The sequence below is a fragment of the Mauremys reevesii genome, linkage group 18 (assembly GCF_016161935.1).
Source record: "Mauremys reevesii isolate NIE-2019 linkage group 18, ASM1616193v1, whole genome shotgun sequence".
NCBI classification, from domain to species: domain Eukaryota; kingdom Metazoa; phylum Chordata; order Testudines; family Geoemydidae; genus Mauremys; species Mauremys reevesii.
In genome coordinates this window covers 4,170,337-4,194,271 of record NC_052640.1, presented here as the reverse complement: position 1 = coordinate 4,194,271, position 23,935 = coordinate 4,170,337, and the positions used below count along the sequence as shown (strand labels likewise).

The 23,935-nt window shown below is 45.4% G+C and overlaps 1 protein-coding gene and 1 long non-coding RNA gene across 5 annotated transcripts in view; one reads left to right on the top strand and one right to left on the bottom strand.

Moving 5' to 3' along the window:
• The window catches only part of CORO1C (coronin 1C), an 81,084-nt gene extending 64,519 nt beyond the window's left edge, over positions 1 to 16,565 (bottom strand). The window contains exon 1 of one of the 3 annotated variants that reach the window (XM_039505493.1): positions 16,140 to 16,565. In XM_039505493.1, the coding sequence (XP_039361427.1) occupies positions 16,140 to 16,164 (25 nt within the window). In that variant the 5' untranslated portion in view covers positions 16,165 to 16,565. Of the gene's footprint in view, positions 1 to 984; positions 1,251 to 8,905; positions 10,359 to 16,139 lie in introns of those variants that run through there. The other 2 variants (XM_039505492.1, XM_039505495.1) reach the window with 2 other exon arrangements.
• On the top strand, positions 1,246 to 20,655 carry LOC120386325. 2 transcript variants are annotated; one of them, XR_005589653.1, is made up of 4 exons: positions 1,246 to 2,451; positions 7,435 to 7,522; positions 19,449 to 19,540; positions 20,125 to 20,655. It is a non-coding gene; the product is annotated as an uncharacterized LOC120386325 (long non-coding RNA). The 2 variants fall into 2 exon arrangements; XR_005589654.1 differs by lacking the exon at positions 1,246 to 2,451 and adding an exon at positions 4,576 to 4,775.
• The last annotated feature ends 3,280 nt before the right edge of the window (positions 20,656 to 23,935 follow it).

Genomic DNA, 23,935 nt, shown 5'->3' with positions numbered 1-23,935 from the left:
TCTGCTGTGCGTTCAATGAGATGTTTAAAAGCTCACTGACACTTTTCAGAAATCTCCCCTATTCAGAATCTCCACAGGGCCACTTAGCTGTGACAGCATCCCACCTTTAAATATGGGAAGATCTTCAATAATCACAGCTAGACCAGCCTGGCCTGCAGTTAGGATGCACACAGAAAGATCTCATTCAATTTCAGCAGCAAATATTAAGCATCTCATTTATCAGAGCTCAGTCTCCAAAAACCTCCCTTTGTTTCCCTTGGTCAGCAGAGAACCTACATCCCCTTGTTTGTCCCTGCTATTAGCCATTCCCAGCTTTGTCCTTATAATACATATTAAACCCGGTGCTTTGCCTAAGCACATACAGTATCGGTCTCCTCCCTCACCCATCACAGTAGAGTGAACGCTCCTAAAGCCCCCAACCCATAGACACACAGACAGCTCCAGCTCCAGCCCCAGCCCGCCCCTATTTGCAACCTGTTTAAACACCAAACCCTTACACGCCTCTGGCTCCTAGCCCACCCCAACAAACCCATCCAGCTTCCCCGGCCCCCGCAGCCAGCGATCACCCCACCAGCCCCTATGCAGCCCTAGCGTTCCCCCAAGCCTTCACCTTCTCACTCAGCTCCCTCCTCCCCACCCGGCACCCACACCCGGCTCTCAGCTCCCGCCCCCAGATCTCTCTGCCCCAGCCAGCGCCAGCACCCAGCACCCACACCCGGCTCCCTCTTCCCCACCCGGCACCCACACCCAGCTCTCAGCTCCCGCCCCCAGATCTCTCTGCCCCAGCCAGCGCCAGCACCCGGCTCCCTCTTCCCCACCCGGCACCCAAACCCAGCTCCCTCTTCCCCAGCCAGCTCCCGCCCCCAGATCTCTCTGCCCCAGCCAGCACCCACACCCTGCTCCCTCCTCCCCACCCAGCCACATGCAGCGCCCACCCCACCCGGCTCCATGCAGCAACGCGCCCTGCCCTCGCGCCCCACTCACCGCACAGTGCCCGCGCGCCGCGCACCAGGATCCCGCGCTACGTCCGCTCCTCAGCCCAGCGGAGCCGCCTCCTGCCGCCGCCCGATTCCGACTGACCACGGCGTGGGGGGCGGGAGGCAGCGCCGACACAGGCCCCGCCCCCGAGTCCGGACACGCCCCTTTCCGCACACACGAGCCCCGCCTCTCAGGCCCGGACGGACATAGAGCGGCAGCCCGAACAGCCAATCGCAGCGCGGGGCGGCCACAAGACGGGCGCAGGGAACGCTGCTGCCCCACCCCCACCGGGCTGGCGCGCCAGCGGGGCGGAGCCAGGCAGCAACCCCTCCCCCACCGCACCTCCCTTCGCCTCAGGGACCCGGCAGCCGCCACCTGCCGACCCAGCCGGTGCCCTCTGCTCCGCCAGGAGGGGCCGGGGCCCTCGCCCGGCCGGGCCGGCTCTGCTGCCAGGCCGCCCCCTCACAGACTCCGCCCGCCCCCGCAGCCCCACCACAGCCAGTGCCCGCCCCCGCCTCGCGGCGCCCAACCGCCGCCCCCAGCGTGCTGGGCCCTGCCCGCCTGCCGGCCGGGTTCCGGCCCGTCGCTACAGCAACAGAAATAGTAGCTGGCAGGTGCACCACAGCAAGGGACACAAAGCATGGGGGGGGGGGGTGGACGCGCCCCCCCATGGCAATGGATGTGCACCCCAGAGGAGCAACGGACGCACACCCAAGGGCAATGGACGCGCAACCCATGGCAATGGATGTGCACCCCAGAGGAGCAACGGACACGCACCCCATGGCAGTGGATGTGCACCCGGGAGCAATGGACATGGACATGCACCCCGGAGGAGGGACGGACGCGCACCTGGGACCGATGGTCATACACCCCCCCATGGCAATGGATGCGCGCACACAGAAGCGATGGATATGTGCCTATAAGAGCAATGACTGCACACCAAGGAGGGACACACACACACGGGATCACTATTAAAGGGACACGTGGGCCCCAGTCCTGTGGGCATCTTCTTACTTTTAGGGGCATCACTGTGAACAACTGTGTACCCATGCCACTCCCTCGCTGCTGCCATGTTTGCATGCAATAACCCCCATAACTGGACCCATGCTTGTAACTATCCAAACTTGACAGACCGGTGCATAGAATCCAGCACACACACCCAGCAAAGTGAACGCTTAAAATAATTGACACATTCTACATTAAAAGAAAATTTAACTCCATTAGTAATTCTACTTGGTTTTGCCCTATACAACGCTGCAGGCATGTTAAATTCTGCATATGGTGGCTGAGGAAGTAGCTTTCTATCAAATCGAGTCAAAATAAACTGATCTGAGAGATGCTCACAGATCCCAGATGACTATTGGATAACACTTTGCAGTGAGAAACAAGGAAGCCAGCTGTCTTAAAACCCAAAGATTTCCTCCTCCTGGCCTTAAAATAAATCCACATTTGTTGAATGTTGGCATCACTTAGGTACAGAACTTTTATCTCTGTTGTTCAATGAAATAACCTAGAATAGAGATTTACTAGATCAACACTACTGACTTCAGTGCAGACAAACAACAACATAATGTAACTTCCAAGGTTTTATTTTTCTGTTACTGCAAGGCACACTATGCATAGACAAATTATGGTGTTTACATTGCTCACCTTGCTCAGAATGCTTCCAAAACAAAAGATCAATTTGGACTCCTTATATCATTGGAAAATATTGACCAAATTTGGCTGCTTACAATTAGACACTTAAATAAGTGATTTGATTTTCAGAAGGGCTGACCACCTAGTTCTCATTAACGTCACTCAAGTTTGAAAAATGTCCCCCAGTTCACTGATGCACTGGGATAAGAACACTGTAAAATAAAGTGGTCCATTTTGTGCCACATCTTACAGACCCCAGGAGTTTTATTTGTAAACGATATACATGGCACATGACAGATAAAGGTGTAAGACACGCAAAGAGAGTCTCAGCAGAGACAAATTTATCACAGCTCCTGCTGGCTTGGCTAGGTCACAGTTGGCAGAAACCCCAGGGGATACAGTAGCTGCAAATCAAAACAAACAAATATATAAAACCTGACAAAAGTTTAACCACAGCTTCAGTAAGTGGAAAGGTCTCCCTCATTGTAAACACCACCACATTGCTAATACAGTAGCTACTCCACTGAAAAAATAGGTTTAAAATTGGGTGCATCCCTGCTGTGAGTTGCCTTCAGTGTCTTAACAGTTTGGGAGCAAGATCTTGCTTCTGAAATCCAGCCTAGCACATTTCTCCTACACTCTCATCCACAAAAATCCCTTAATCATCAAAAATAAGAAACATTAAGAAAGCAATTTAGCACTACCTAAGTAATATTGCAGCTAATTTTTTCATCTTAGAAGATTTGAATTGTGATTCATATTTTCCACACACAACTGACGTGGTGAAGGACAAACACAGTGAGTCAGCGGTAGAGATGGGTCTAGAACCTGGGCATCTTGGCTGCCAGTCCCCTTGCTATAAATCTGCTAGGAAACATACACCTGAGTTGCTTTGCCAATCACTGGGCTATAACAGCTACTTTTATAGCACACTACACAACAGGGTAGGTAGCACAGGAAGTGAATAAGAATTTTTCATCCTTGTAGTTCTCAGTTGGACATTTCAGATAAGGAGGATGTAATGAACCCAGCTGAAATTTGGTCACCCTCTCTCTTAAAAAACTGCCATGGTATTTTCAATGACCACAACTAACGGGACCTGTTTTACAGTTCAACCAAAAGACACTGTAACACAGTTTCCCCCGAAACCAAGCTGCAACATTCACTGAGTACTGACTTAGAAGGAAGGAAGACACCTATCAATCCTCAGCACCATTTCCTCTAGCATCTAGATGGGAAAGGGCCAAATATCACCCAAATTCTGACCTAGGACAATGAGCTGGTTAGGTCTTGGTATGGCTGCAGACATGCCGAGACATCGTAAACCTTTATAGACTGTCTTCATCAAAGTATAGAAAAATAAGTATAAGATTATATAAATTCTTCAATTCCCTTCAGGGCAGTCATCTTCACTATTTGTAGGCTAACACGATTCTAACTAGCGTGTTGCTTTTACAATTACAAAGCATATCAATATTAGCCTGACAATATATCTATCAAAAATATTTTTTAAACATCACATTAAAGGTTGATTTTCCCCCAATGAAATTTATGTTTTATTAGTAAATTAGTGTAGCTAAAAGGATTACACAAGAGAGTTTATATTCCTAAATCATCTCACCACTACCAGGATGACTAGAAATTTAACTTTACACGCTGGCATGTGACAAAAGGGATGTATAGAATTCCTTCAAGTTGAGCTGTTCGCAGTTTTATCTACCCCCCCTCCCTTGCCTCCCACACATGCTCCAAATGATAAATCCTGTAATTTCTTTGCGGAAAGGGAGCAGAGCGAATCATCCATCCTCACACTAACCCCTGACTCTGAAAGCCATGTCAGTTGCTAAATTTAGCTAACTTGCAAATACCTATCTATTCTACCAGCACAATAATCATGCTATTTTGTTCACGCGAATATCTCAAAGTGCTTTACAAGTAATTAATTTGCTATGCCTCAGTGCTTTACAGGTGGAGAAACTGAAGCATGGAAAGGTATATGGTCCACCCTTCACTAATGGCTCTGGTGCTCAACACTTCTGAAAAAAACCAAACCATAAGTGACCTGGCCCAAGGTTAATGGCAGAACTAGGAACAGATCCCAGTAGTCTTGACTCCCAGTCTCCTGCTCTAACCATTCTATCTACTCCATCCTAATAAGGGTATGTATGTGTTGGTGTTTTAAGGGGAAAAATGGGGAAAACCTACATTTAAAGGAAAACTATATAGTACAGATTATTTGCTTGAGGGACATAACTAGCTCCCATCTTTCTCAGGTGTATACTGCATGTACAGTGTTCCAAGGGGGCAGGTAGTGGCAGAACAGCTGCAACGCCCTACTGCATCTCCAGCTGAGGAGAACTTTTCTTTGGCCTTTTGACCTTGCTGAGGGTAATTGTATACTTGGGCTTGCCCATTGGTGGGAAGGATGGATTGGTGTCTGCATGTACTCTTGAACAGATGACCAACATATCAACCCAGTGGTTCAGAACTGGTAGCGTTATACATCAAGGATGAATTTGGCACAAACACTTCAATATGCTTAGACCTCATGGGCTGAATTTTCTCCCTGCTAAGTATATTCTAAATGAAGAAAACTGCTTTACAGTGGGTTTAGGGAGCTCAGCAATTTAAAGTCCTGTTATTTTGCAGCTTAACTTCTGAGTCACACAAAATATGCCAGACATGATAGTTTAGCTTGAGCACTTCCTGATTACAGATGTCCCAGGTTATACATCTTTCCAGGACATTTGCAATGGTTTAGTTATTTACTTTTTAAAGCAGTGGTTCTCAACCTTTCCAGAATACTGTACCCCTTTCAGGAGTCTGAAGCCCGAACCCCCTGTCCAGGGCTGAAGCATGTAACTGAGCTACACAGGACCCCCTGTGGCATAAAGCCCAAAGCAATAGCCCTGCTTGCCACCACCAATGCTGACTGAACTTAAGACCGCCCTGCCCAAACCTGTCCTGTGACCCCTGTGAGATTCGCAATTTCCCAGGTTGAGAAACACTGATCTAGATGGGTTGACATACCCCCTACAAGACCTCTGTGTACCCCGGGTTGAGAATTACTGTTTTAAACCATGTTAATTCAGTATAAACAAAATGACATTTCAACAACAAGAAGACTCAGATTGGAGGACACATCAGGCCATTCCACCTTTAACTCATGCTATTATACCTCTTCCTTCCTCAAAACAGCATGATTTACATACATGGACAAATTCAGCACTGGTGCAGCTGAGTGCCACTCTCACTGAAATAAATGATACAACTTTATATTTCCCTATATTTTAGGGGCTTATGTTACCCTTTAGAGTTATTTAAATACAGGGATCATTTTTTGTCTTTAATACAGAGAAACCTGAAATGGTTGTAATTTAGGAAACAAAATAATTCTCACTCTGTGTAGCAGCATTAGATCTCTCTTCATATGCTGTGGTCTTTAGTATACAGTAGATATGTTATATCAAATGGTGAGGATAGCTTCATTAAAGTGATTAAACAGCCTTATTTTGAGGGGGCATTTCAGTTCTTGTCTTATGTTCAGGAGCAGCCAAGATAAAACAGTATACAACAGCTCTTGAATGTGGTAGAACAGCTATGCATCTCAATGAAACACTGTCCTGTGGTGATCTCTTCCCCAGACCTAGCTGAGCATTTGTTCAGTGAGAGAGAGAGAAACCTCTTTTGTTTGGCCTCATGATTCATTCAGTTCTTGGCCAGAAAGGGGAGCTATAGAATTATGCAATGACGATAATAATAACTAGCACAATATAAGAGTCTGATCTGATTAAAAAAGGGGATTCAGGAGTGTGCACAATAGTGTGTGTCCTTCAGGACAGGGAAGGAGGATGAATGTGTGGATTAAAGCACAGGACTGGGAGTCATGAGTGCTGGGTTTTATTCCGAACTCTGCTACTGCTCTGCTGCATGACCTTGGGCATGTCCCTTCACCTCTCCGTGACTTAGTTTTCCAGGTGTAAAGTGGGGATAATAATACTGACCTGCTTTACAAGGGTGTTATGACAGTCTGTTGCGGTGAATGGAGTGATATAATTAATGCATTGCTTGTAAGGGGAAATGCTAGGATGGAAAGTACTGTAGAGTGCAAAGTACCAATAAACAGAGTATTAGTAATTGTGTTCAGGGTAGTTATTAATGAAAGACTATTGTTCCAAATCACTTACAAGTACATTCTATAAAAAGGCTTTATATTATGCACATACACAATTGTGTAATATATTACTCACAATATTTATCTACAGATATATATATAGAGAGAGAGAGAGAGATTCAGTATATTTTTGTTTCACCTTCTCCATTGTAGTGGTTTGTTCAAGATTTATTTTTCCTTTTTATAATGTTTCAGTCCTAATTCCTAATTAAAATGTTAGGACACTAAATAAAAAAGCTGCAATTAATTGCAACAGATGGGGTTTTCTTTGTTGCCTGTCTCAGACAGAGCAGATGATTAACTATAAAGAGGCAGGCCAGAAAGAAGAACCAAAAAAAAAAGAGAGAGAGAGAGAGAGAGAGAGAGAGAGAGAGAGAGAGAGAGGAGAAAAAGCAGAATTCTATCTATGAAATGAATAACTTGGGACCAATATTTCCTCTTGTGTTAAATAGTAAAAATAATTCAGCCAGGCTCTGCATTGTAAACACAGGCTTTTGGAAATGAACAGTAATGTGTGGATTTAACAGTATTATTCCTGTAGCATTTCTTGTTATATTTGTCACATTTGAAATCTACATCCTGATTATTCAACCTATTTTGAATTCTTTTGTCATCTCCTCCCTTTTCACTCACTTCTGTTAAAGGTCCCATTACAAAAGCTGCAAGAGAGTCAGAAAAAGGAGATGAATGCAGCCAAAATCCTTGCCATCAGCCTGGGCCTGCTGGGGTCAGGTGGGTGCATTTCTTTTAAATATTAATTCCTGTGTGTGTTTATTTTTGGTTTTGGAACAGTTAGATCATGAACATGGCACAATGGAGGGCCACTATTCCATATCCATAGCTAAAACTAGTGTTCCTGTAAGACAACTTACTGCATCTACCAGCAGTTTCTGTTCCCCAAAATGCTGATGTAAACATTATTTCAGAATGAATTTAAAAGCCAGATGCTCCATACTCCTTAGTTAGATAAAACTCCCATGGAGTGGTGGATTGGGTCTTTAAACCCAAGTGCCCTGAGAGGGATCAGTATCAGGGATGCTTGGTGTACTTAACCCAAGTCTTTCGAGTTGTTGATAATTTGCAGTTAATACACATTTCATTTTGCACCTATTTGTTTGATATTTTCCCTGGAACCTGGCATGATGTGGCTATAAACACTAAACCATTACTTCCCAAGAGTATGAGCTTGTTCTCCCCTGCTTTGTACCTCGTTCCCATTCTGATTCAGGTTTCCACCCTTTAAGTGACAATATAACGTGCAAGGCGGGGGGGGGGGGAGGAGGGGAGATCCAGACCTATTTTTAAATTAAACATTTATTAATTGAAACATATTCAAGGTTAACATAGATTTCCAATGTCTTAAAATGTGACTTTTCCCCATAGGAAAATGTACAATAACCCATCAGATCATCAGTAGTCTGGTTATATTAACTATGCAGCATAGGTCTACAACACACCTACAAACATACGTCATTACTTTTAGTTTGATGTCTGTCTAACCCAGGTCTGTTTTTACACTTTTACTGGTTTCATTTTAACAATGTAAGCTTGCCCACAGCTTCAGGCTAGTATAGTCTTACTCCTCAAGAGAGCAATACAGCCAAGTCACACCACAAGAGTAAAAGAACCTAAGGGAAAAAACTGCATCTTATATCAACAGGAGTAAATTAATCAAAATATTGGTTCAGCGAGACAGTAGCAAGTGTGAACATGGGGAAGTGAATGAAAGAACAGCAGCAAAGAGCATGTAGTTGATGAAGAGCACTATATAAGAGCTAGGTATTATTATTCAGTGAAACCTTTGTATAGCAAAGCCCCCTTTTCACAAAACAACTTAACTGTAAGTGGCAGTTTTACTAAACTCTGCATTGAAACAATTTCGGATTTTCACTCTACCTTACTATAGAAGTTTGCTAGATCCCAGTTTGCTATGTGTTGCTCAATATTAATCAGGTAGCTATTTCTTGAAGGGGGTCACCAACACATTTCATCAGACTCATCTTAGCCTGGAACCACCACCTGTGGTTTATTTTAAACTGAGCACTGCAATCCAAAGCTATAAACACAGAGAAGTATTCTGAAATCCTGCCCCCCCGCAGAGTTGCCACAGCTCACCTTTTCTGGCTGTACTGTGCGGAGGTGCTGATGCTTTGCCTTCTGCAGACTTCTGCCTTTCAAAAGTTTTCTTCACATCTGCAACTTTAAGCACTTTTTCATCCTCTTGATTTTCCTCCCTCTTTGGCTCCTGCTGAGCTGGGCCCCCTCCTGGGATCCTTTCTCCAATGACTTTAGTTGCACTATCTGGAAATGTAGCTTCTGGCTGGTTTTTGCTAGAAGTAGCCCTATCATGTGGTTTCTGTAGCACCTCTGACATTGTTACAGTCTCACTGAAACTCACAGCCAGACCAGTTTGTAACCTGGTTGAAGGGGCTTTTGAGGAGTTTTGCTGGCTGTTTGAATCAGATACCACTGAATCTGCCTCACTTCTGAGGTCTTCTCCACTCTCAGGGTGAAGGACCTGGCTGTCATTCTCTCTCGAATCTCCAGCAACCAGAGCACAATTTGAAATTGCTGATACCATTATCTCAAGTCTCTTCACTACCTGCTTATCTTTATCAAGCTTTCCTGCTGGATCCTTTTCACCAGTTTGACCATTGGGGCAATGGTCTGCAGAGCTTTCAGTCAGAGAGGAAAAATTAACTGTCTGCCTAAAGTTTCCACCTAGATTGCTGCTTTCCCAAAGGGTATGTGAAGCAGATTGCACTGTTCTGGTCTCTTTGCTTTGCAATGTACAATCCATCACCATGGCTTTTTGCTCCCTGCTATCTGACCTGCTCTGGACGCTGGGTTTATTTTCCTCCGAGGGAGAGTTCAGTGTCAGCTTGTTAACTTGTCTGCTCTCTATGCTACTTTCTGAGTCCGACCGGCTTATCTGCTTCTTCAGTGTTCCTTGAAAAGTGTTGATCATATTTACACTTCCAGCTGCAGCCTGCTCTGTCCCTTGATAACTTTCCTGGTGGCTGGCATTTCTCCGGATCAGAGGCAACTTGTACTCTGTCATTTCCTTTCTCCCTTCAGGTTCCATGTGGACAAATGGGTTAATTTCTCCCTCTTGGCTGGAGATACTGATTTCAGCTTTCTCCAGCCTATAAACAGTGTTTTCCTTCCTGCTTTCAGCCTCATCTCCCAAACACCGCTGTTCAAACTGCATTTCAAACACCTCTGAAGAGATTTCACCTTCCAGACCTTTCCCACCTGCTTTGGTCACGGTTCGCTTTTTAGAGCATGACTCCTCTGCCATCAGTCCCTGGGTCCCTCTCTCACACACTCCTCTGCTTATCTGTAACTTCTTGGTGGAAACATGCACATCATAATCAGTGCCCTTGGGCTCATCTCTCTCCGTTTGGAGTCCCAGGCCCTCATAGCCAACTTGCTTCTTACTCAACAAAACATAATCTTCGCACTTCATCTTGGAGGTTTTGCTGGAGGGAGGAGAGTCTCTCCTTCTCATCTTACCTTTGTCATCAAGTAAATATCCAGAGCGGCGCCAGGTAGAGGCTTCCATCACTAGCAGCTCAGTGCTTTTAATCACTTATCCAAATGCTTTGAAACGGACAGACTGAGCTCTCTCCCCACTTTGGGTCTCCCCAGAGTTTTCACCACCACCTTCTCTTTATTTCACTCCTCAATGAGACTGGACGCAGCTTGGAAACCTCCATTACTAGGTTATGGGAACCAGCATTATTCAGAATCACAGATGCCAGAGGTGGAAAACACATATTGAGACGATGGAGTCCGTTCTCTGTGGCAGGGCAGGATGTCGGCTCCTGATGATGGAGGGGGTCAGGATTGATATTACACTTGATATTCGCCAGACTTATCTTACCTGAGCAGGCACAACTACATCCAAAGTCCACTGGCTTCTAATTTGTTGGTGCATAACACTTGACATGCAGGATTTGCTATATATCTGTGTTCTCCTCCAGTTAATCTCCCTCTTTCCCCCAACTGTGATAGTAATTTCTGGCGATTCCCTATGGTTTCCCTTTGGTGGCTGATCTTGCTGCAATCCCCACAGCTGTTTTCATGGTTATTTATAGTCACATAATTTGTTGTTGTTCATCTGTGCTGGATCATCTTCTGTCAACTGTTCTGTGGCTTTTATAGAGATCTTGGCAATATATGTCCACACCCCAGGTTCATTTTCTAGTGCTTTAACATGAGCCTCTGTCACAAACCCCTTCTACCCAAATGCTTCTTCCTTGGAAGCTGATGCTGGGACCTTGGTCTGGATCGCAGCGTACTTGGGAAAGATACTGTATACACAAAGTATTTAGGGCAGAGACAGATTGGCTGGAATTATCTGCAGGAATATGTTATTGTTAAGTGAATTACTGTGTCATCAAAGTATTCCAGAGATAAACAGAGACGCCCAATACCATCCTCAGAAATAAGATTCCATTAAGAGACTAAAAAACACAACTTATCAAAAAAACCTTACTAAAGTTTTGGGCATTGCTAAACAAACCTTCATGCAGAAAGTTCCTCTCTCCAGATTACAGTTCTGCCAAACAAGTGCCTGTAAACTCTCTTGAGAATGAGGCAGGAGGGAGGGGAAGGAGAGATTTTTAAAGAGTCCTAACCATTTATATACAGTCCCAAATGCCTGACATTTTCACTAATGGTGAACATGGCATGCCACCAATGACCTACTTCCCTCCCATAGGCTCTCCCCAGCTCTTTGCCTTTTAGGGTGTGCTAAGTGTCGGGCTTCTCTATTTGTATCTCACTCAGAATCGCAAGTGGGAATATTAAAAAAGCACTAGAAATACATCAGTCCCGTAGCTGTTTGAGCAACTGTGCATTATGCATACAGAACTCTCTCCATATCTCTCAACAGTTACTTGCCGACGTGGTATATTCAGTCTATGGCTGGGCAAGGCTGAGACTTGTATGTTCTGTCCTCCTTGGCTGTGCCTATTTACTGCTGGAGGCTAAGCCGAAGAGCAGGGTAGAGGTACCTCTGAAAGTCGGCCAAATGCAAAGCACGAGTGGTCTGGAAATAGGGCCCCAAGATATGTTTATTTAACAGTGGAAGTTCAGGGGAATTTTTAAAAATGATTTGAGTGCTGGCAAAAGGTGCCAGATTGACAGGTCTGGAGACTGCAATCCTGAGTTTATCCCCAGATCAGGCACAGGTCAGGGAAAGCTTCCCCTATATGGGCACCTGCCACCAGCTTTGCTCTTCACCTGCAGGGATCAGTTCTAGAAGCGGGAGCACAGCTAGTTCTTCATGTCCCTTTTAATCTTTGGCCTCGGAGCTGAAACTGCCAATGAGAGGGCCAGTTAGTGCCAGTGACTTCTGCAAGATGGCCACTTGTCCACTAGGACCTGAAACAGAGATGTCCCACCCCCTTTACCCAAGCCACCCAACAGCCATCAAAAGTAACAACTTCCCGTCACCGCCATCCCAAGCCAGATCTGAACCAATGACCTAGAAGTGAAAGGCTCCATTATCCACATCATCATCATCAGCCCCTTGCGCCAGCTAGCCCCACTGTGGGGAACAGCATCAGCACACAGCGAAACAAAACACAGCATAACACTGGGCGTTCTACATCCACAGCAAGGCTGCCCAAAACAAACAACTGCCCTACTTTGGGGTCACACGCTGAGTGCTGCAAAAGAGTCTGCAGCAGTGTTTTCAATCTACACACTTTGAACAACACTGTGTCACCATCCCTTCAGGTGCAGGAGCTGCTGCCAGCCCTCTCCTGAGCAGAGGATTTAAACGGGTCTCTCAGTCGGTTTGAATATCCTCCCTCTCCCCCATTCCCACCCCAACTTCATTTTTGGAGCACTATTTGGAGAAAGTAGGTGGTGGGGTGACAAGCCTTAAGGCCAGGCTGCTTCCTGTCAACGTAAGGACATCAGATTCATATGCATTTGCCTTTGTCATGACACTTACTTCCATCCGAAGGGCCATGCCTATGGTGCTGACTGTTTTCCACCCAGCCATGCATGCTCCATCCCTAAAACATTTGCAAGCCCTGTCCTTTTCCTGTCCCCAATTTCTCAAAAGTACTAAAGCCATAGAGCTCCCAGTAGAATAATAGATGCTGCTTGGGAAGTGGGGTTTTATATCTCTTCCTACCATAAACAGGAGATAACATATCCATGTATTGGCTAGATCTACACAGTTGTTTTATTACCCCTAGAACCGATTTCAGATCTGCACAATAAGATGAATACAGCTTGATGCTTTAAACTCAGGGAAGAAGGACTAGTGTTGTCTGCAGCTTCCTAGGGATGATGGGAAGTTTACACAAAACAAACATTTCCAGCTGAATTTGCAAAGCAACTCCCTGCAAGATGAACCCCATTGTCCTAAAGCCTTATGATCAATGTGTCACAAGCCAAGTGACATTATGACATAACATCGAGCGTCCTCTATTGAGGACCTTTCACTTCAAGTGTTTTATTTCAAAGAGTTCTTCATCAAGCACCTGGCAGACTCTGACAAGGGCTCCTGTGATGTGAGCCAGTGGCTGCCCGATAAATCTATGCATAAAAGGACATTGTTATTGCAGTGACTTTGCCTCCCCATGGTTGGAAAATTCACTGTAGCGCACAGGGCAGCAGTGAAATACTTTTACGGACTATGCTACACGCCAGGCAAGGGCTGAGGCTGGCACAGATTGGCCAGGCTACTCATCGGCTGTCAGACCACTTGCTTACCCAACTAGCTTCCCAAAGCTGGAGCAATAAGCAGAGGTGTTAGCAATTTGAGATCTGTATACACATGCTGGCCGAGGGCTCTTCCATCCCCATTCTGCCCGCAGCGTAATCAGCAATACACATTGGGCAGTCAGAGACTGCAAGTGACAGGCTCATAAAAGGCTCCGTAAAGAACAAGATCAGCTCATCACCATAAACAGGGCCCAGTGTATCCTGGGATTTCATGACCTTGCAATTTGCTGCAGAAACCCACCCCTTGCCTCAGAACTCTGATGCCAAATCTAAGCTGCCATTTAGAAGAATATTTACATGTCTAGCCCTTATGGCTGCCAAGGAAACTGTCTAAATGTGACCGGAGTGTAAATCGATACAGCGTCGTCTTCATGAGTCTGCAGACAGCTTGAAACTAGTAATCGGCAAAGAGGAGGAGGCTGCCCTGTTCATTGCAATGGGTTGTTAACCCAGAAACTTAATTGTGGTCATTGCCATGTTGATATAGTTAGCTATTTCACTACTATATATTCTGCCTCATCTTTATCCCACAATCCCATACCACCTTCCCATTTTTCTGCAGGTTCCAAAAGCTCCAAGTGTCCCTCTATGCAGCTGCCAGAGCCTCCAGCTTCTCCCTGACAACTTCTACAAAACTGCTGTGCATTGAGGAAGTGGTTAGGGCACTAGCTTAGGACTTCAGAGATCCAGGTTCAATTCCCTGCTCTGCCACAAACTTTCTATGTGACCTTGGGCAGATCACTTAATCTATCCATGCCTCAGTTTCTCCATCTATAAAAAGGGGATAAAAGCAAGTCCTTATCTAAGTGGGGGTGTTTGAGGACAAATACAGTAAAAGTTGTGAGGTGCTCAAATATTGTGGTGTTTGGCACCATAAATACTTTACAAAAATACAATAACCTGACTCGTGGCAAAAATGGAAAATCTACAAGCCCAGTGAAATAAAGTGAATTTGAGTAACACCACATAGCATGAGGGATACTCAGCAGATGGGCCAAGGATGGAACAGCCCATGGGGACTGAACCTGCCTCTTGCCAGCTGTGATCTTTACAAATCAGGACTAAGGCATGTTGGCAGGGGTCAGCATGCGAGGGAAGCTTGCCCTGCTGCTACCATGCTTTACTCATTCATGGATAGAGGACGTCCAAGCTGGCACCACCACAGCAATCTGCCATGGCCTCCGCCACACATGGTCCAGGGGTGTAGCATGCACTCTCCTTCCCCCAATGTCAGCTGCAGTCTGTTCTCCGGGGGGATGGTGTGGAATCTTGCCCCCACCCATCTATGCCCGGTTTGGCTCAGGGAGCACAAGGACTAGGAATGTGGCTACATTTTTACTCCCTCTCCCCTCCCATTGCTCACCCAGCAGAACTAGTCGCATCCCAGAGCGTTTATTTACTTGTTTCATTTACTGCTTCCAGGAGCAGGGGCAATGAAAACCAAGACAAATCTTAACACCCCGTGAGAGCTAAATCAAAACCACCAGCTTGTTTCCCCTTATTGCAGTGCCCTCCTTAGAACGGTAACAAAATCATGCCAAACAGCCCCAGACATCACCATGTGGTCTTCTAGGCACCTCAGCTGAGGAGAGGAAGGTCTAACATGGTTCGATGGCTGGAAGTTGAAAGCTAGACAAACTCAGACTGGAAAGAAGGTGTAAATTTTTACCAGTGAGAGTAATTATGTGTTGGAACAATTTACCAAGGGTGGTGGTGGATTCCCCATAACTGACAATTCTGCTTTAGGAATTATTATGGGGCAATTCTCTGGCCTGCGCTATACAGGAGGTCTGACCAGATGAGGCCAGTGGTCCTTTCTGGCCTTGGACTAGTCATCCCCCTGCCCTTGCCTGGTCCTAATATACCAGTGTGTTCACCACATTCAAGTTTATTAAAACAGTTACTAGCTTTGCTTTCATAGCTACAGATGTCAACATATCCAGGGTGACACAAAAAGGTTTATAACTAGGAGTAATGGGATTGAAATAAGCAAGGAAAATATAGGCTGAACATCAGGAAAAATGTGCTAACTCCTCAGACCCATTCCCACTGTGCAATAGCCTCCTGAGGGAAGTGATGGAAAGCCCCAATCAGCTGAATCTTTTAAAACAAACTGAACAGATTCCTAGAAAACATACCACAAGGAACAAACAATCCTGTGGTGCCTGGGATCAGGGTGGTGGGGAATGGGCTACGTGACCCAATCAGAGATTTCCCATCTCTAATTTCGATTATAGCATTTGGTCGATGAAGACTAATGGACCACCAGGGACACACGGTGAGCAGAGGAGACTTCAATTTATGTTGTTCTGTCCTAATGTTGTTTCACATTCTTCCAGGTATCACAGCGAGAGGGAAGTTAAGGGAATGTTCCATTCAGGCCACTTTACATATTGCCCCATCACACACTGGGTATTGCTCTCCTTAGGTGTTTTATGTTCAAGCAGCACAATTTGGGAACAAGCCTAGAAATAAATTCCATGCCAGTCATCAAAAACAGACGGAATTTGTGTTGCTCCAGATGTTGTCTGGTTTTGCCATGGCAACATCATAACAGGATATAACTTTCAATCATAACAAGAAAAAAATATTAACTTACCGGCAGTAGTAGCAAGGACTTTCATCAGGTTTCTAGTCCTGTCTCGCAATGGCTGCTTAGAAATTATTTTTATGTGCAAAAGCCTAAAGAGGCAAACCTTCAAGCAGCATCTGAATCAAGGCATTCAGCACATCTTTGGAGACCAAAGAGGAGCCAGGGAAGTTTTTTTCCAGGATTAATGTAATGAGAACGTTTGGGTTAATCAGTAAATAACCAAGAACTCAGAGCTCCTTCACGTACAGACACCTGCTTCCACATGGTTTTGCTGAGAGATGGAGGTCAGGGCTGGGGACCCAGAAGCACATATACAGGGAAAGCTGTTGTTTTTCAGAACTGCAGGGCTGATTTTCAGAAGACCCAACACACCCAACTCAAAGTGAATTCAGTGGGAGTCAGGCCCTTGTGTGTAAAAACTGAATACAAGTTGTTCCCTGGAGCATTAGTTTTCTTATGAGCGTCAGTATGTGAGTATGTTTGGGCAAATCATAAAAGGCCTTGACAAAAAGCCAAGAACTCCCCACCGAGCACACACTGTACAGTTTCTGTCTTCATCCCTAAAACTGGACATCTACGGTGTCATTGGAGGATTCTTGCTTACAGTAGAGGGACAGTTTACAGACAGATGTGGGTCTCATTAGATATACTCACACATGCACTGCTCTGCGAGGGCCGGAAGCTGACTTGACAGCTGCCACACAAAGAGCTATGGTACAAGCCAGGCTCCCGGGGTAGACAGAGGGATTAGGATGGAGGATTGTACTTCCACAGGATGAAATATTTTATTCTGATCTAAAGAGAAATGCAAAAATATCAGGAAGGTCAGGAACTGTGGCAGGGCTGTAAAAACCTTATTTACCGATAACCTCATTCTCAGGACTTCAGTTCAGAGAATTTTGCTTCCTTTATTGTCAATCACGTGTAGTATGGTAGTGGCTAAGGGCTAACCCAAAGCCAGCCATGGTGCCAGGTGCTGCACAAACACAGAGTAGCTGACATCCCATCCTGGGAGCCTGCAATCTAAACAGACGCAGCAGACCCTGGGTGGGGAATGGGGTAGAACACACCAGCAGAGTGAATTATGGAATGGTGGCAAATGTCATGTTAGTGCCACCATTTTTCTTCGGGGGGGGGGGAGGGTTTGGTGAGGAGGGGATCAGCCAGAGGCAAGGGAGAGGGACGCTGAAGGGAAGGGGCTGAAGGGAGACAGGGCAGGGAGAAGAGGAGCAGGCATGGCGAAGAGACTGGGGGCAGGATGGAGTACACAGCCGGTCAGCACAGGGCAGTTTGGGGAGTGCAAAGCAGCGCAGCAGGCAGACTGTGTTGTACTGAGCTGTCTCTCTTCCCTGGGATCAGCTTTCTGCTGCTCTCCCCTTCCCAGCACTCAGGCAGGGTTTTATGCCCATGTACCACACCCTCCCTCCACCCCCTTGCAGGGCTCTGCCTTTCCCTCCTAGTCCCTCCAACAGGCCTACCCCTTCTTTCAGGAGGCTTTGTCACGTTGTGGTCTCTAGTCCCAAGAAAACAAAAACAACAGGGTCTGCTGCCCCTCCCAGGCTACCCTTCAGCCTTGCTCACTGGTGGAGGGACTTTCTCCCTGGAGGCCCAGCTCTGATCCGAGCTGCTGAGCCTGAGGGCTTCCTCCCTGGACCCCTTCCCCCAGTCTGCCACCAAGCCATCTGCCTGGGGAGTGTGGGAAGGTAGATTTTTCCCAGGCCTGCCCTAGCAGCCTCCTTCTCCCCTGCCACTCTCTCTATTCATGGCCAGGCCCAGGAGACAAACTACCCTCCTGCAGCTCCCCTCCCCAGCCCTTTATAGAAACTGAGCCACCTGATCCCTGGGCCATCAGGATCAGGTTAGGGGGCAGGGTGGTAGCTGCTCATCCCAGGACCGGCTAAGCCCTACTCTCCTTAAAGGGCCAGCCAGCCTGTGACAATTGCCTTCTCAGATTTTCATTACGAGGGGTTCCCTGTTCGGCATTAAACACTGGTTTTTCATCTAGCTATTCCATGGCTCTCTCCTTCTGTGGGCTGAATGGTTATGAGAAAACAGTTTGCCTCTGAAGGCCGTGTTTTCATAGCTGCAGAGATTTCCACTCAGGTCCTCCTGATAGGGCTCTAGCTCTAATTCTGTTTGTACTGCAATTTCGTTTAGTCCATCAAATCAGCAGCAAATGCTGACACAGCTAGGTCGCCCGCTCTGCTCTGCTGCAGTGTGGACCAACAAAGCAGTCTCACCACCACACCACTGCACTGTGCAGATTGTGACAGTAGTTCTTGTGATGCAGACATGGCCACTAGAAACTGACCTGAGACCACCAATTCCTTTCACATAAGCTGCTGAGCAGCTGTCATGTGGCAATGACTTTCAGCCCCCATTGACCTGGGCCAGGATCAAATCCATGACCTAGACAGGACAGTCTTCATGTTTTGTTACTAGTCCTGAGCCATTCAGCCACCCACAAAGACAGAAAAATTATCTAATTGAATTCAAACATCTAAAATAAATACAAGGCTTGGATCATTAGAGAATCAAAAATCAAGATGTTTTCCTGGGTGGTACATTTTCCCCTGTTGCTAAATATGAAAGCAGCCAATTTCTGCTCTGTTTAACTCTACAGCAATCACACTGCCTTCACCTTTTCCTTGTGTTTCCCCAATAATCTGGAGTGAGCACAATTCAGACAAATACCAGGCAGCAACCATGGGGGCCTGTGCAAAGAGTTTCAAAAGCAACAAATAGGAAAAGGAACCAGCCATAAAAGAAACACAAGTTTCACAAGGGTGGGCATGGATGTCGATAGTTCAGAATAAAAAATTAATCAAAGATCCTCAGTCTGGCCTAGACATTCATTTCCCATCAGCTCTAAGACATTTGACCTTAAACTGGCACATTCAGACAAGAATGGGAATTTACCCCAGTGGCTGTTCTCCAAGCATGCCAGATGGCCTTCTCCAACACTGGATATTTTCCTCTCCTTTCGTAACACTGACTAACGATGAGGCACCAAGAGACTGAATTAATGTCCTCATTACCTGCATATACATAGAATGGCTATGGGTAACCAACAACCAGCCCGTCACATATGTGGCAGCAGAGCTAATGCAGGTCCAAGAAAAGATGTGTTCAGTGTATACCTTGATCTTATGTCACTACTTAACTAGGAACTATTGACTGGTAGGAAAAAGTTATGCAAAGGGCAGCTTAAGATAAGAATCCACACATGGTATAATTCTCAAAAGGTAGCCCAGTTTTATGGGCCATTAGTCTTGACAGCATCCTAAAATGTGTCCTATCCCTGTTTAAATACAGCCTGTATCAGACCACAATGGATCTCGGAGTTATTTGTGGGGTACACATTGCCTCGATGCCCACCTTTGCACAACCCTTCAGCAATGACTTGGGTAAGTTCAGTGGCCCACTTTGGAGCCATCTTCATTTGCTGGCTGAGAGCAGAATTTAGCTCATAATGACACCAGTGCTGGGGCTCATTCACTTAGTGGAGAGCTGTCTTTAGTCCTGTTTACTTGACAGAGAGCTCCCACCTCTTGTAAAAATATCCATGGGAAGGGCTCAGCTTTTGAGGCATTGTTTTCTTCACTGCCCAGTTATCACCAAAAATGGACTTTCTTCCTCCTCCATTTAAACTGAAACTATACTAGGCTGTAGGGGCCTGGGACTGGTGTCAAATGATCCAAGGCCAAATTCCCTTTTCATTTACATCTGTGTAAATCTGAAGTAATGCCACCAACATCAATGGAGCCACTCTAGAGTGATGCTGGTGTTAGTGAGAACGGAATGTAATCAGCATGAAACCTACAAGGACTGACCATTCTGTCAGGCAGGTGGTGAAAGAGAGAAGGGGGAAAATTCTTAAGCAAAATCAACACACAGTCTCACCCCCTAGAAGTGTAATAAAAATCCATAGCGCTCGCTCTCTCTTACTCACTCACATACAACTTGTAAACTCTCTCTGTCTCTCCTCCAGGCTCCCAAGAACTGGCCACAGTTCTTTCTACAGATTCCAGGGCTTGGCTATGCTACCTATCCATACAGGCACAGCTCCCCCAGGTGGTGAATTCCTCTCCAGTGGGCTCATCTTTCTCCCACAGGTCACTAGCATAGTTGAAAAGCGTGCCATTTGGCTAAACAAAGAAGCCAAATCCATGTGGCTGTACGAAGAGCTGTGGTTCCAGGATGATACTTTATAAACTCATAAAGTGCGAACAGGTTTGAAATATTTCCTGTATCCCCTCCTGTCCCTAATCTCTCTGCAGAGAATAGCTGTGTGTGTTAATATTTGAACCAAACCATCACTCGCATGACACCAAGCTCCAGAGAGGCTTAAAGGTGTTGGATGCCTGACTCATTTCAATGACTTCCCAGCCTACACTTTTCACACTTAGTATTCTGAGGAGTTGGCAAATTAATGTTGGCAAGAGATTAAAATACATGTGGAAGTGTCAATTATTTCCCAGCATCCTCACAGTATCTTAGCACTAACTGGGGCTTGCGTGGGCAGCCTCTGCTGAAGGACCCCATGGGTTATGGAGACGAGCTCCTCTTTGAAGCTCTCCCGGAGGTCAGTGAAACCCACTGGCAGTGCAGTGTGGGGTTCAGGCCTGTGTTGGCACTGCCCATGCTCCTCCCGACCAATGGCTAAATGACAGATGCCAATCTCCTGTTAAATCAGAGCTGAATCAATTTTTAAAATGTAATTTTAAAACAATACTTCTTGGGGTTAACGACTTTCTCCCAGACAATTAGCAAGTATGCCAAAGCTGAAGAACATCCTCAGCCTGTGCTTTGTTACTCTGCCAAGGTAAACACTGACATTTTCTTCCCCGAAGCAGCTTAGAGAGCAAGTACAATTCCAGGCAGTAACAAGACTCCTTAAAGGCACAAGAGACAGATGCTCATTGTTTGCCTTTAAAGGCAAAATTTGGTGAATACATTGGAAGGGCTGATCCTACGTCCTATGGAACTTTGGTCTGGAGCAGAGTTGACTCATCACGAAAAAGGCTTCATTTTCCCAGTTACATCTTGTAACTTACAATTAATCTGCTTTAATGCTAGTTATTTGTTCTTTGAAGGAGACATTAAAACCCAGGTTTCGACTCACTACGTCAGCTAGGAGTTAAAGAGCCCACTGCACTGTCAGATAATGCCATGTATCCTCCCAAATAAAAAAAATGCTCCCGTGCTGTGGACAAAATATCGCTTAGCATGTAATAGCTGCTGCGTTTGCCTGCACAGACACCATGCTATTGGCATTTAACTCATTACTAGGTAAGATGCTTTGAGATACTCAAAGTCTGAAAGAGTTTCCTTAAATCCAGACTCCAGTCTCAAAAAAATCTACTGCCATTGTATATTTAATTCTTGTTCCTCTTCCATTAAACAAATGTTTATTTTTATTTCAAATAACCCCCTCCCTGCAAAAAGAAACTAAAAAAGACTTGCAGCCGACGTTCAGACTTTATTTCCAAAAATTAAATTAAATAAACCCAGCAAACAAAGGGATAAACATTCTCCAAGCTAAAAGACAGCAAAGTCACTGGGAGATGAGAGTCAAATGCTGATGCTAAAACCTCTTCACAGTGATTGGCAAAACTGCACCATGAGCTTGGAGAAGCTGCACCATAAACCAGTTACCTCAGCATTGCTAGGTCATATCAAGGACCAATTTCTTTTGGACCTCTGGGCTCTGCTGCCTCTCTAACCCAGCCCCCATTTTTTTATCTCCCCCTGGGCTCTGCACTCCCTGGGTCAGGTGATTCAGGAAGAAAGCAAGTCACTGGTGTAACGAAATCTTACTAAGGTCAAATTCAGACTGTATGTCAATAGGCACAGTTCTCCCTTGGCTAAACTCAGCAGTGGTATTGTAAGAGGCACAACAGCTGAAGGTGGCACAGGTTGTAAGCATGCTCCAATCCGATTTCGGTGATTGTAAAACACAAGCCTGGTTTATGCAGTGAGGGGAGAAAGAGGGCATGTGACAAAAAGGAGGCACGGAGGAGATAAAACTTGTGGGGGGAGAGAGGGAGGCTGCTTGATCTCACCCCCACCTGCTGGCTCCTTTTTCTCTTTCCTGCTTCCCACACCATTCCTATCACTTGACACAAAACATTACATGCATTTGCACCCCACCGAATACCAGAGATTGGTGCTAGTTACCCTCCCTGACTGTTCATGCCCACTTACTCCTGGGGTCGGATTCTGATCTCAGCTATGCCAACACCACTCCACTAGCTTTGGTGGGCTGGCAATGCAATGGTGGCCACTTATCTAAGAATCTGGCTCGTGATATGTGACATACATTCCCACATTCATCATCACCGAGTCTGGCCCTGTAGGTCAGCTGCATAGGTAGTACCCCCTTCTCAGCGACAGCTGTTTATTGACATTGATTCACCTGTAATATACCGTACACAACGTTTTGGAGGCTCGCACTGGCCAATCACCTGCTTTGAAATGCTGACCACAAGCTGACTATGTATGGACATTACTCAAGAGATGGTGCAAACCTCACTTGTAAAGAAAAAAATGTTTATTTTCCTCACAAGAAGCACATGTAATATACAGTACACTTTTACCAACAAAAGTAAAAAAAAAAGTGCATTATGCATCCCCTACTGCAAATGTACAGTACAAAAGATACTGCATATTTAAATATAAAAACCAGAATTAAGAAATACAATAAAATAAAAAGAACACTGTTATCATAAGAGTACAGCAATGCACTGAAACAGCTACTGGTTATTCATGTCCGCAGTTTATCTAACAAGGGTGGTAACTATCCACGGGCCTTGGGTCAACTCTGAGGCGAGAAGAGCAGACCAACGCCTGCAACGTGAAGGGGGATATTATTTAGTTAAAGAACACATTGAGAAATGATGACTGAAACGGTGCTATTTCTAAAACATGGAACAAAAAAAGCCTACACTGGAAATAAGGTGCCAGTTTGTGCATTTCAGATTTGATGTTGGAGTGTTCCTTGGCTTAGATCATGCCTGTAACTCTTCCAAGCGTAACGATGGAAGATCTTTGGAATGTCTTGTCAAGCCCTCCCTTGCCTGCACTGTCTGCAGCAATGCAGAGATAAATCATAAGTGATGGGGTCAGGGCAACGGAAGCTGGAATTTATGTGGGATCCATTTACAAAGCCCATCGTTTTACTCATACACACAGCAAAGGAAAACTGGTTAGCAGTTCTGACATCAGGGATGATGAGAGTTATACAGGAATCATACATGCAAATAGTAATGGTCTTACTTACACTGAAACATCAAAGCACCAAGACAAAACAGCAAAACCGCAGCGTTTACCAGCTCAGCATAAATACACAGTATTTGTAAACTATTATTAAGGCACTCAATTGTAAAAGAACAATTACAATACATAGGAGAGAAAGAAAACAACTATCTTTTCATGCATCGAGGCTAACAACCCTGCAAGCACTGCATCTTTTGGCTACAAAAACTTTGAATTGGCATGCTAGAGCCTCTACGCATACATTGACTTAAAAAAAATTAAAAATAAACTACATCTATCGACAGTATTGTGTTGCACTAAGCAGCCAATGGATCTTCAAGTTTGATAAGCTACATTGTGTGTATGATGACACAGTTATGTTCCACAGAATAACGGAGTCTGTGTGATTTTTTTCCCCAATCACGATATGGGCATTGTAGTCAACTGAAAACTAAACTACCAAAGCAGTAGTTTGTGTGTAGCAGAGTTTGGCAGGTAACAGAAGAAGAAAACAGGAAGGAAATAGGTTTGTTCACTTGTATTGT